This window comes from Euprymna scolopes, chromosome 29, assembly GCF_053919585.1.
Source record: "Euprymna scolopes isolate OS-2025 chromosome 29, ASM5391958v1, whole genome shotgun sequence".
NCBI lineage: Eukaryota > Metazoa > Mollusca > Cephalopoda > Sepiida > Sepiolidae > Euprymna > Euprymna scolopes.
The window spans coordinates 37,689,010-37,701,511 of record NC_136510.1 but is presented as its reverse complement, the minus strand read 5'-3'; the positions used below and the strand labels follow the sequence as shown (position 1 = coordinate 37,701,511).

General features: G+C 34.1%; 1 protein-coding gene across 9 annotated transcripts in view; it reads left to right on the top strand.

The window, feature by feature from the left end:
- Positions 1-12,502, top strand: part of LOC145252597 (uncharacterized) — a 103,772-nt gene that overhangs the window by 15,972 nt on the left and 75,298 nt on the right. For all 9 annotated transcript variants that reach the window (XM_080112285.1, XM_080112287.1, XM_080112291.1 and 6 more), the window contains one exon: positions 5,943-5,994. In XM_080112285.1, the coding sequence (XP_079968411.1) occupies positions 5,943-5,994 (52 nt within the window). The remainder of the gene's footprint in view (positions 1-5,942; positions 5,995-12,502) is intronic.

Sequence of the window (12,502 nt, the reverse complement as noted above, 5' to 3'; positions counted from 1 at the left end):
TTTAATAAATGTAATTTAGTTTTAAAAAACAACAACAATTTCATTTTGCGGCCATTTTTGGCGGTGCCTATGGATTACTTAAAGGGGGTGGTTCAACAAGAATTTGTTTACGTTGGACTTGAAGACGATCAAATTATAGTCTGCCGGAAAGCAGGCAAACGGAAGAGAGTTTCAGTGAAACTCAGTTTCACAGGCGTGCGTGCAGTCTGCAGTCCTAAGAAAGAAACTTTCTTCATGGAATCTACGTATAGGTTTAAACACAGATAAAGAGTGGAAGAAATTATTGGCAGGGTTTCATAAGGTTAAAAAAGTCATAGAAACTCTGTAAAATAACTGAAAAAAAAAAAGTATTTATCTAGGTATTTTTTCTGCCTATTTTTCAAAAATAATCTCGTCAAATTTTGACAAATTTTAAGCGGTGGAGTTATCTCCCATGGCGCCACCCTCCTCGTCCTCGAAATAGGCAAGATGCGATCGATTTCCTTAAAATTTGATTTTCCTCTGTGAAAAAAAAAAAACAAAAAAAACTTCCTGATCAAATTAAGTGATTTTTTTTTATGAGAACTTAATTTCATAACGGGTACGTGCAATTTCTTTTTTTCTTTTTTTTTTCAATATTTTCATTTCTTTCTTTTTTTTTTCAATATTTTCTTTCTTTCTTTTTTTTTCTCAATATTTTCATTTCTTAATGTCTTGATTAGTAAAGGTAAACTAAACAAGTACCATTTTTTTAAAATGATAATCAACCATTTTTCTAAGAAATTGTAGCCATTATAAGGCCGATTTTGATCTAGATAGTTCGAATTAAGTTATCTCCCACTTATTTATAAAATAAATGGCGGATCAAAACATAAAACATTGTTTCTTTATAAAATTTTATTTTCCTTATTAAAAAAAATAATACTTGATCAATTTACGTAATTTTTGGAATATGACATCTCTGTTCCTTGGCGGGATATCATAAATTGTTTGTTTTAAGATTTTCCCGGAATTTTGTTTTGAAAATAAGTTTAATTATGATCAAGTATCACAATATCTTTACCAAATTAGGGTAATCGTAACTATTACCGATACAAATTATTTTAAGAGAATAGGGTTAATAAAAATTAATTAATAAAAAACGCTTGTTACGATACAGACAAGAGATCGATTTTTTTTATATGTCATTTTTAGCACAAACAATATTACGTACGGAATTGTCATGCCGACAATAGAAATATATTAAAAAATTACGAAAAATCATCGTGTAGAAAGTTATTTCAAGTTAAAAGTATTTTTTTTACGGAAAATTGGGTAAAATTGCATCTTTTTTTAAAATTAGGCTAAATGCAGGGGACATAACTCCGACACGAATATTTTTTTTTTTTTTTTAAATTTTTTTTTTATTACATTTTCACCCCAAACAAGGCACATTGCCACTTTGGTGTAGGGGGCTACTATCAGGGGAAACATCTACTGGGGTACTATGTAGGGATTGGGGCAGCGAGATGTTGGTTCACGTTGCACTTGAACTTATGCATGTCAGTACAGTTGGGGAAGCAGTGACCTGGAATGGAATTCCAAAGTCTAGCAGTTCTGGGGAAGAAACTACTGGAGTAGAAAGATCTTTTACATCTAGGGATCTCTACAGTGTGGGGGTGGGATTTTGCAGCTTGTCGGGTCTGTCGAGGGTGTTCACGTCGTGGGGGCACAAGTGCTTGCAGTTCTTCAGAGCATTCACCATTATAATACTTGTAGAACAGGCAGAGGGATGCAACGTTTCGACGATGGGACAGAGGCTGAAGTTTAGATGCCAGTTTAGGGCCTATCAGATTTGCGACTCTCTTTTGAACCCTGTCAAGGAGCAAGAGACTAGTAGCCGATGCACCGGCCCAAATATGACAACAATACTCCATACATGGGCGAATAGTGGCCTTATAGAAGTACAGGATACTTTCGGGTGTTTTAGATCACTTGTGTCATGGCTGCAATATTTGTTGTCTGTAATGAGACTTTTTTTACTTGATGAATTTTCGTAATTTTTTTAAATGTTACTATTTTCAACATGACAAGTAAGTAATATTGTCTTTGCTTAAAACGGCATATTTAAAAATCGATTTGTCGAACAAGCACCTCAAAAACTATTTATTTCGTCTACCCATTTGTGATCTTCCATTATTTTTTTAATTTAATATTTAAGGCGCTTCTATATTATAATAACGAAAAAGTATTGAATTTCAAGTAAAACAAATGTTATGCACATAATTGTCATGTCACAAACAGTAACATATCAAAAAATTACAGTAAACAATAACGTAGAAAAATAATTATTCGTGAAAAACAATTCCGATGAGGATAAAAACCAACAGTTCAATAAGGTTACATGGTGGGTCGGACATATTGCGTCACGTCACATAAGCAAAAGGGGAAGTAAGTCAGTTGAAACACAATGTGTAAGAGACAAAATTTATTCAGAATAGAAAAATAAACATAGCATATATACATAATTTGTTAATTTTTAAAAATAACTTTTTTTTAAATGTTTGAATTTCCAATTTATTTATAAAAAATATAACAGTAAATTGGCCCTCTTGCAGTTTAAGGAAACTAAAATATGGAGAAAAAAATGGGACATAAAGCGCGTTACACCGGAAGAAAGAATGCCATCTGATTGGATGGTGAAATTGGCGTCATCTATATATATAAAAGCAAAAATGTATGTATGTATGTGTGTTCGCTTTTTCTGTATGTCAACAAAAGACTTTTTTTTAGAGAAGTGGTCGGTCGGTTCACAACTTTTTAAAACTTTTTATATTACATATAAATCTTAATATCTCACAGTTAACAACGAAGCTCGCCTGTCTATTTAATTTGCTCGATTTCGGGAAGATAAATATTCAACATTTGTCGCTCGCCGCATGTGGGTTAGTCTTTTTCCTATAACATCTTGGGGGGAAAAAAAAGCATTCAGCAGTAAATGAAATCCCACAGTCAAACTTGATCTCATTAACTCATTAAAACGGGCACCTGCCAAATCCAAGTAATTGAATAAATTCAAACGTGTTTCCGTTAGCATCTTGCGGTGGGGCAATGGTTAACGTCGCACGTTTTTTTTTTTTTTTCACACTTTAATTTACAATTTTGCCTCAAGGGTTCGGGTTTGATCCTCATACTTAATTTTTTTTTTTTTTAACCCCCCCAAACACCTCCAAACTCCCGGGCAACGCCAGGTACCCCTCGCTAGTTTTATAAATAAAATGAAATATTGAAATTGACAATATTAGAAAACAATTTTATTTTTATTAAATACAGGAATTAAAAAAAGAAAATGATTTTTAGCAGTTTAGATCTTTTTTACTGAATCACTCCCACGTAATTTTATAAATAAAATGTGTGAGATTTCTCTCACAAGGTTTTTGCCCTCGGCAGAATGGAAGAAAACCAAACAGAAATTACAACAAGGTTACCTTAAAACTTCAACGTAAATTTTATGAAAATAAAAAAAAGGTCCAAGTTGCAAAAGATGCGTCATCTTCAGCTATCGGCCATTTTGGGCTGGTAACGACCTCAAAGGGAATAATAGTTCGTCCTCAATAAAGGTTGGGTAGAATTCCCGCTGACGAAGTAGTGCGCAGGTTGGATATGTTGAGGTGACTTCCAAGTCAGGCTGTTAGCTGGGCATACACGAGGAGTCCTTGTAGAATCTGTCCAATGGCGAACGAATGACAGGTCAAACAGTAGACCCTAATTTCGTCTTGACAGACATTAAATTGTAGCACTAGCGTGCAAATATAAATTCGTCCTACTTAAGGGCATTGCTAATTGCAATGATAAATTTCCGCTCCACATTTGGGCATTCAAACGTCTCGAAGCAACAAGGTATTTTTGCTGCCTCGATTTGAGTGAGAAATACAGTCTTTAGAACTCTGCGTCTGCTCGGATTCTGACCTGAAAAGGGAATTTGGCACCAAGAACATTCTCGGCAATTAGTTATAACATGCAATTTGATTGGTTAAAATAATTCCGTTGGCGGAGAAACCGTCCAATAAAAAGCTTGCTTATTTCTGCAGAATTTGTTACAAATGACAAACAAGTAAAGATAATTAGAAATGATGATAATGAAACGGTATTGAAATTGACAATAGTAGAAAATAGCAGATTTTTTTGGTACTTCTACACTTTATCACCGAAACTGGAGACGCCCTTTTATTTCATGCACCTGTCATAAATATCCAAGGGAGAAATCGGTATTTTAAATTATGGCCAAAGCATAAAATAAATAACAACGCTCGCGCAGTTTAAACAATCATGAATATGTCATTTCATTTTTTTGTTTTCAATAAAAAAAAAAATATATGTTTCATGAAAAACTTTCCCGTTTTCATTAATTAAATCGAAACATTTCCAATCAAACAATTACGGATATGTGTTCTCTTTCACTTTATTTATTCACCTTTTTTCATAGTTCTTTCCGGAATTTTATCTAGTTCAATTTTTTTGTTATTTATTTCTAACTTCGGTCATAGTTTAAAATACTGATTTCTCCCTTGCATTTTAACAGCAGGTGCGTGAAATAAAATGGCGTCTCCAGTTTCGGCGATAAAGTGTAGAAGTACTGTTTTTTTTTTACAAACAAATAAAGATAATTAGAAATATTAATGAAACGATATTGAAACTGACAATAGTAAATAGTTGATTTTTTCTTTTTTTGACAATCAAATTCCATTTCCAATTTTTTTTAAATTTTAAAATAAACTAAAATGTTTTACCTTTTATAGCCAATCGAATTGTGTTACTTAAATATGACTTTAACTTTTTAAAAGATCTAAACTGCTAAAAATCTTCTTTTTTTTTTTTAAATTCCTGTATTTAAAAAAACTATTTAATAAAAAAAAATCTGTTTTCTAATATTGTCAATTTTTATTTATAAAATGATGCCAATTTCACTATCCAATTAGATGGCATTCTTTCTACTGGTGTAACATGACGTATGTCCCATTTTATTTCTCCATATTTTTGTTTCCTTAAACTGCAAGAGGGCCAGTAAATTTGTGAGAAATTGTAAACTTAATTACCCCCCACCCCATTTAAGATCGGTAGATTTTGAAACCAAATCGCTAGATTTTACAAATGTCTTTTTTCATGAATAATTATTTTTCTACCTGATCGTTTTCGGTAATTTTTGGATATGCTGCTATTTACGACATGACAATTACATAGGTACCATTCGTTTTACTTGAAATTCAATTTTTTGTTTGTTATAATATAGAAGCACCATATCTAATATAAGTTATAGGCCTTTGAAGTTCCGTAATTATCAGATTTGAGGAGAGTAGTTATCTTGTTGTTCTCCAGATAACCATCTATATTTATAAAAGAAAATTGCATAAAATATCCAGAATTCAACTTATCTAAACACACACAGAAATGCAGAAAAATCCGTGCTTCTTCGTTGTTAGAGTAAAATTAAAAAATCGGAATATTAAATCGCAAGTAAAATCAATGGTATCTTGGGATATTTCCCATGTCGGAGCAATGAACATATCCAAAAATTATAAAAAATGATGAGATCAAAAAATTAATTGGTTCTTATTCGGATTGGCACTCATGGCGACAAAACTAAAGAAAATACAGAAAAGTCTTGTAGGATGTTCGGTCGGGATTTGTCAATTTATAGGACCACAGTTGCGTGCTGCCATTTTTATTGAAGTCGGGAGTCACCAATTGTAGGAGCCATTAAAGGTAAATTTAACGGGATTGCTGATTGATAGAAAGAACTCACCAATCTCTGGATTATATCATATAAGATTAATAAAAAGCAAATAACATTTGTGTGTAAGAGAGAAGAGTTTTAATAGAAATATGTTACACTTTTGCTGCAAGAAATGCCTTGTAACTTTACTAGTTTATATATGAATCATTTTATTAAGTTTTCATTTTTTATTTTTTTCATACTTTTGAAGAACTCGGAGTATTCTAGAAATGGAGTTTTAGATAAAGTCACAAATTTTAGAGGTAAGTTAACTTATTTAATTCACTGCAATAGATTGACTAGTCCCTGGTTTGTGCTGATCATATTTGCTTATTTGCTATATTGTATTCTGTTATCTGAAATAAGAAAGGCCAACATTCAAAGCATGCTGATGGGATCTTCCAATGTTGGCTATCAAGAAAGTCATTGCCGATCATGATGTGTAGGTCTTTTCTCTGAGCCCCATGATGTTTTATGTATGTTTGCTGTAATTTTTACATGGTTTTGCTGGTGTATGTGGCAACACCAGAACCAGGATTATTTTATCTCTTCACACTTTTAGGTAAGTACATTTTACATTACTTCATTGTATTTGTCCAATTTTATTTTCAATTTTAATTTTGAAACATTCAATTTGCGTAATTTCTTGTGTAATATCATATGATATATTTTGTTTTCAGATATTTTGATAAAAGTTGCTGGAAAAAGACGCATTGCAATTTTTGTTTGCAGAGATGGTGAACCACAAAATTTTCTTGCTCATCAAAACAGAACTGTAACTGCCAGCCAGCCAGCCAGCCATGAAATAAAAATGTTTTGATGCCTCATATGGATGTTATTGATTTTATGTTTCTTATCTCCTGGAATTTTTTCACTCCTGACTGATTCTGGCCTTTGTTAGTGGTCATCATTCAACCACCCAGAAGTTGACTATTCATGATAACAGCCAGACAGTCTCCATTCAAAGAGGTTCATCTGCAGATAATCTTGGACATCACTTTTCTTAAACAGGTTGATGCCAGCATAATCACTGCTCTCCCCACCATTCAATGAGATACTTATTTTACTCCAAATAAAGAAAACATTCCTTGGGTGGTCAGACTCCGACCAGATATTTTCAATTCTCTATGTTCCTCTTCTCTTCTTTTGTGAAGCATTTATCACCTGCAACATCTGTCATTAATATTCACCACCAAAAAATGCTGTGCATTTTTACCCTTTTCAACTTTGACCAATCGAAAAAGCTGCCATAAAACAAACGTAAAGAGAAACAGAAAGATTTGAAATATAAAAGAAATCAGGTTCATCACATAATGATACCTCAACCTCACATTTGTCCCTTGATCCCATTTCCTGCCTGAGTGAAGTACCGCAGTAAATAAAGGAGAGGGCAAACTGATAAAAAGGATTAATTATTGTTGCAGACCCGTGCTAGGGGTTACGAATGAAAGAAACCACAAGTAGTGTAAAGTGTATAAAATATAATATGTATTTATCATAAAAAATACAGGAGCCACTAAAATGGCATGAGAGGAACGCGTTCGTAGTATGCGGCTAAACATGGTATGAATGTTTCTATTTAGTCTCTAAAGCCAGTGTTGTTCATAGGACTGGTTGATTCCACTTAGTACTCAAATAGGGATGATTTGTACCCCACAACAATTATCAGTTTATCAAAATTATTCCAATGACTATTTATGTAAAACTAGTGAAAAAAGCCTTTGCTGAACATACAAAAACGTATGCGGCTGTTTTGCCTTTTATATATATAGAGATATATATGTAGATATACGATAATATATATATAATAATAATAATAATAGCAATATATATATATGGAGATATATATGTAGATATGTGTGTGTGGCATCCGTCAGTTGAAACGACTATGGATCAGCGCCGTATTAAGATGTTGCCTGTATGCATCCTTTTGTGTGACTGTAGACCAATTCTTGATTTGCATAGTCTGCCACAGCCTTGACATACGGAAGTTGTTATGCAATTTGCCGCTTCGCTCGGCTGTTCCGTCTGTACACTTGCTCTTCTCCTAGTTCTCTTTGCAGCGTTTTCAACATGGAGGGTCCTCTCGCTGATGATAATCCCCTGCGTATCATTTTCCTCCAGGCAGTTCTGTCAGCAGTTCTGTCAGCTGCAGAGGCTTCCCATGTATTCCTGTCCACCGAGAAAGCCTTCATGTCACGCTTGCAGACATCCCTGTAGCGAAGATGGGGTCGCCCCCTCTTTCTTGAGCCTGAGGCAAGCTCGCCATAGAGAAGGTCTTTAGGGATGTGCCCATCATCCATCCTGTGCACATGGCCCAGCCAGCGAAGACATCGCTCACGCAGTAGGGAGTAAATGGATGGGATGCCCGCTCTCTGCAGAACATCAGTATTAGTCACTCTGTCCTGCCATGTGATACCAAGAAAAAGCCGGTTTTCCATTTTATGACAGTTTTCTCAGAAAACTGCAAATGCTAATTTTACTGTCGTCTTCTAGATGCTATCAGATCAGGCTGTCTGAAGACATCGGTTTCTTGACTTGTATATATATGATAAAATATATATATAATAATAATAATAGCAATACAATAACGGTCTATTTAATGACTTTTATTTTGATTTTATGGCAAGTTTTTTTCTGATAAATATATATCCAGGCATAATCACGTTAACACACCGGTTCCCCATCAGATCACTGAAGTTAAGCAACACTGAGCCTGGTCAGTACTAAAATGGGTGACCATTTAGGAATACCAGGTGCTGTATGTGCTCTCCGCTTATCTTGGCATTATTTCCAGTCAATCTTGGTCCTCTCCTTGCCATTGGCCTCAAGCAGTGGTGATTCAGGAGGGATGTGGTTGCCCTAAAAATTTCTCCACTCAGTTTCAACTTAGAACGTGAAACACAATTATCTCACTGCCCTACGCAGTTCATGAATTGAAGATTTAAACCAATTTTTTTTTTTTTATGGCATATTAACCATTTTTAGATTATTTAATTCGGAATTCAGTAATTTAAAAAAAAAAAAAGGTTTCATGCTTCAAGTTCTTTATGGCTTCAAATATTTATTCATGGTGTTTAGTTTGGTTGTTTTGTAGAGAAAAAAAAAGTTTATGTTTTGGTCTTTTCAGAACATGATTAAGTTTTGCAAAGGGAAAGGAAAATATAGAATAACATCAATGTTTGGTGCGTTTAAGTCAAGAAACCGTTGTCTTCAGACAGCCTGATCTGATAGCATCTAGAAGACGACGAGCTTCAATCTATGGTCCCCCCTCGCCAAACTTTCACAAGGAACACTCGTCTAGCTGTAAACACTATCAATAATTTCCCCCACTCTTTATCTGTGCCTAAACCTAAATGTAGATTCTATGAACAAAGCTTCTTTCTTAGAACTGCCCGCCTGTGGAATTGTCTTCCGTTTTCCTGCTTTCCGGCTGACTACAATATGGTTGTGTTCAAGTCTAAAGTAAATAAGTTCTTGATGAGCCGTTCCATATAAGTTATTAAATTTACCAAATTTTCATTACTAATGATTACTATATTGACCAACTTCTACTGTACACTCTTTAACCCTTATCCTTGAGGAGTGGCCTCTGGGCCTTGATAATGTGGTGATGCCTTTGTAAAAAAAAAAAAAAAAAAAAAAAAAATTAGCATTTGCAGTTTTCTGAGAAAACTGTCATAAAATGGAAAACCAGCTTTTTCTTAAAAAAAAAAATGGACTTCGATTTTAAGAGAAACTCTCATGATTTGAGCAAAAATTTTCTGGATAAAAACCCGAATTCCCCTTAGTGTTTCGTCCATCGGAATTAGATATGCATGAGTTATTTCCCTTTATCCCTGATTACTCATTATATTCCTCATACTGCACTATCCATCCACGTAAGAGACAATAGATGTTGGTTGACTACTATATTTCAGTTTTAAATAAATATTTCATAGTGTTCACACATGTCCGTTGCATATCCATTCATCATTCTAATCCGCTACTAACCTAATATAGAAGGAATGACAAAGACCATCTGATCATCCTAGGGATGATAAATGACTCACGATGGCAGTTTATTTAAAGTGAAGCTGTTTTGTATAGAGTCGCCTTACTTTTATCCCAGCCTGATCCAGCAGCAGTAGCAGGACAAGATCAAGACAGCTTGAGGCCAGGTTAGGGTTAGGCCAGGTGGGGTGCAGGTTAGGGTTAGGCCAGGTGGGGTGCAGGAGCTGCCAGAAGTGTCGATGTCCTTCTACATATAATGCATGGTTTTCCCAGATAGCCACCCATCTGGTACTGACCAGGCTCAACATTGCTTAACTTTGGTGAGCTAATGAGAACCGGTGTGCTAACGTGATTATGCCGCTAAAAAACAGAAAACTCACATTCTTGTGAATATAGTTATTATTTGGAACACAGATAAACCTCATTTGCGTTTGTTTGCTGAAAAGCTTACTGTAAGATGAACATTATATGCTTCCAGAAAGCAAAGCAAATAAATAGAAAAATTTTCACTGCATCTTGCCAAATAAATAGAAAAATATCAGCAAAAAAAAAAAAAGCGACTCCTCCCTGTAATGAGCTTCAATCTATGGTCCCCCCTCGCCAAACTTTCACAAGAAACACTCGTCTAGCTGTAAACACTATCAATAATTCCCCCCACTCTTTATCTGTGCCTAAACCTAATCGTAGATTCCATGAACAAAGCTTCTTTCTTAGAACTGCACGCTTGTGGAATTGTCTTCCGTTTTCCTGCTTTCCGGCTGACTACAATATGGTTGTGTTCAAGTCTAAAGTAAATAAGTTCTTGATGAGCCGTTCCATATAAGTTATCAAATTTACCAAATTTTCATTACTAATGATTACTATATTGTCCAATTTCTACTGTACACTCTTTAACCCTTATCCTTGAGTGGCCTCTTGGCCTTGATAATGTGGTGATGCCTATGTAAAAAAAAAAAAAGAGTCAGGTGAACATTATAGACTTTGAAAAGGCAAAACAAATAAATAGAACATTTTTAGGGTAAAAAATGCATACATATATTGACATTTTGTCTTGTTCATGTAAACCAGGCGTGCCCATTATGTCAATCACGGTCAACTGGCCGACTGCAAAGTCATTGTGGATATATCACATGGCATTTAAAAGAGAAAACCGTTGACACCAACCTATCATCTGTCCTCACGATAACATCTGACCTCTAGGTTTGTTAGAAAATATTGGAAAATTGTTATCCCATCTTAATTAGAAACAACAATTACATTTCTGGTCTTTCCTACTTTAATGTAATGATGTATCAACATCTCATGATGCGGATGCTGGTTTTCCCACTTTCAGTTATCTACTAAAAGTGACGAAACAGAGGATGGATATTTTGAGCAAGGGAGACAACTTCTGAGATTTTACATCTTTTTCAAAATTCTTCCATATGCTATTGAGTTAATCCAAAGTGGTGTTTCTTCAAATCTTCGAGCCAGCCTTATCATGTGCCTCCTCAAACCTAGTAGTTATATAAAAAGATATCTATTATATAAAGGACACATGTGTGTTTGTATGTCCACTAAAAACTTTTCTCATCCGCATCTTACAGACACCAATGCAGCATCGCTAGAAAGAGCCATCTCTCAGACAAAAACTATTTTAAAAACTGTAGAAAATCGTCCATTATTCTGTGTTGAAATATTTTGTTTGAAAGGAGGGTCAAATAAAAACCTTGCTTTCAATGCAATTTGCAAACTCCACATGCATTAATCGTCAATACATTCTTTCTTTTAAAATAGCTAAATTTGTGATGTTATAGCAGCTGTGTTCTTGTAGGCTTATCGATAAAAGCGTTTGGTTACTAACTTGAGTTACGCGAGTTCGCACCCGACATTCATCATTGTTTTTTTTTGTTTGTTTTTTTTTTTACTTACAAAATTTTGCTTTTGGTTTCGCTTCTGGCTGATGGTACCTAAGTTCCGTTTTTTTTTTTTAATGATCGGGTGACGCTGCCTCCCTGGTGTCACAATTTTTTTACAACCCCACCCCTCTGCTAGTCATTTAAACAAAATAAGTAGGTTTGAGAACACTTTTTAAAGATCTTGTCAAGCTGGCCCAATGGTTATCGTACTTGACTCACTGTCTTTAGGTTTTGGTTTCAATCTCATCTTGAGTATTTTTTTTTTACTTACAAGAAGTGAACAGTTTAGAAAAAACATAACACTTGCATGATGAACCACCTCCTTAAGTAAGACACTTTATCAAATCTCCATCACTAACATACTGTACACACAATAACCCTTATCCCCGAGTGGCTTCCGGGCCTTGATAAGTGGTGACTATCTTGTAAAAAAAAAAAAATGCATGTTTCAGTATTTTGTCCATTTCTTTTTTTTCTTTTTTCAATTGAATAATTAATAATAATTGTAATATTATGTAACCACTTAAAATATTTCAATTAAATAATTAACGATAATTTTAAAATTATGTAACCACTTAAAATATTTCAATTAAATAATTAACGATAATTTTAAAATTATGTAACCACTTAAAATTTTCAATTAAATAATTAATAAGAATTTTAAAATTATGTAATCACTTAAAATTTTTCAATTAAAAAGAAATGTCAAAAATGTCATTTAATTTCAATTTTTATTTATCAGAAACTCGATGTTCTCTCATTTTCCTCAAACTTTTACCCAAACCTCCACGCCCAATTTTTAGTTGATAGCAGATCATTTTGACTTGGTCCTGTCATAAATAACTCTCATGCTAGAAAAAGTGTATGCACTCGTGATGAA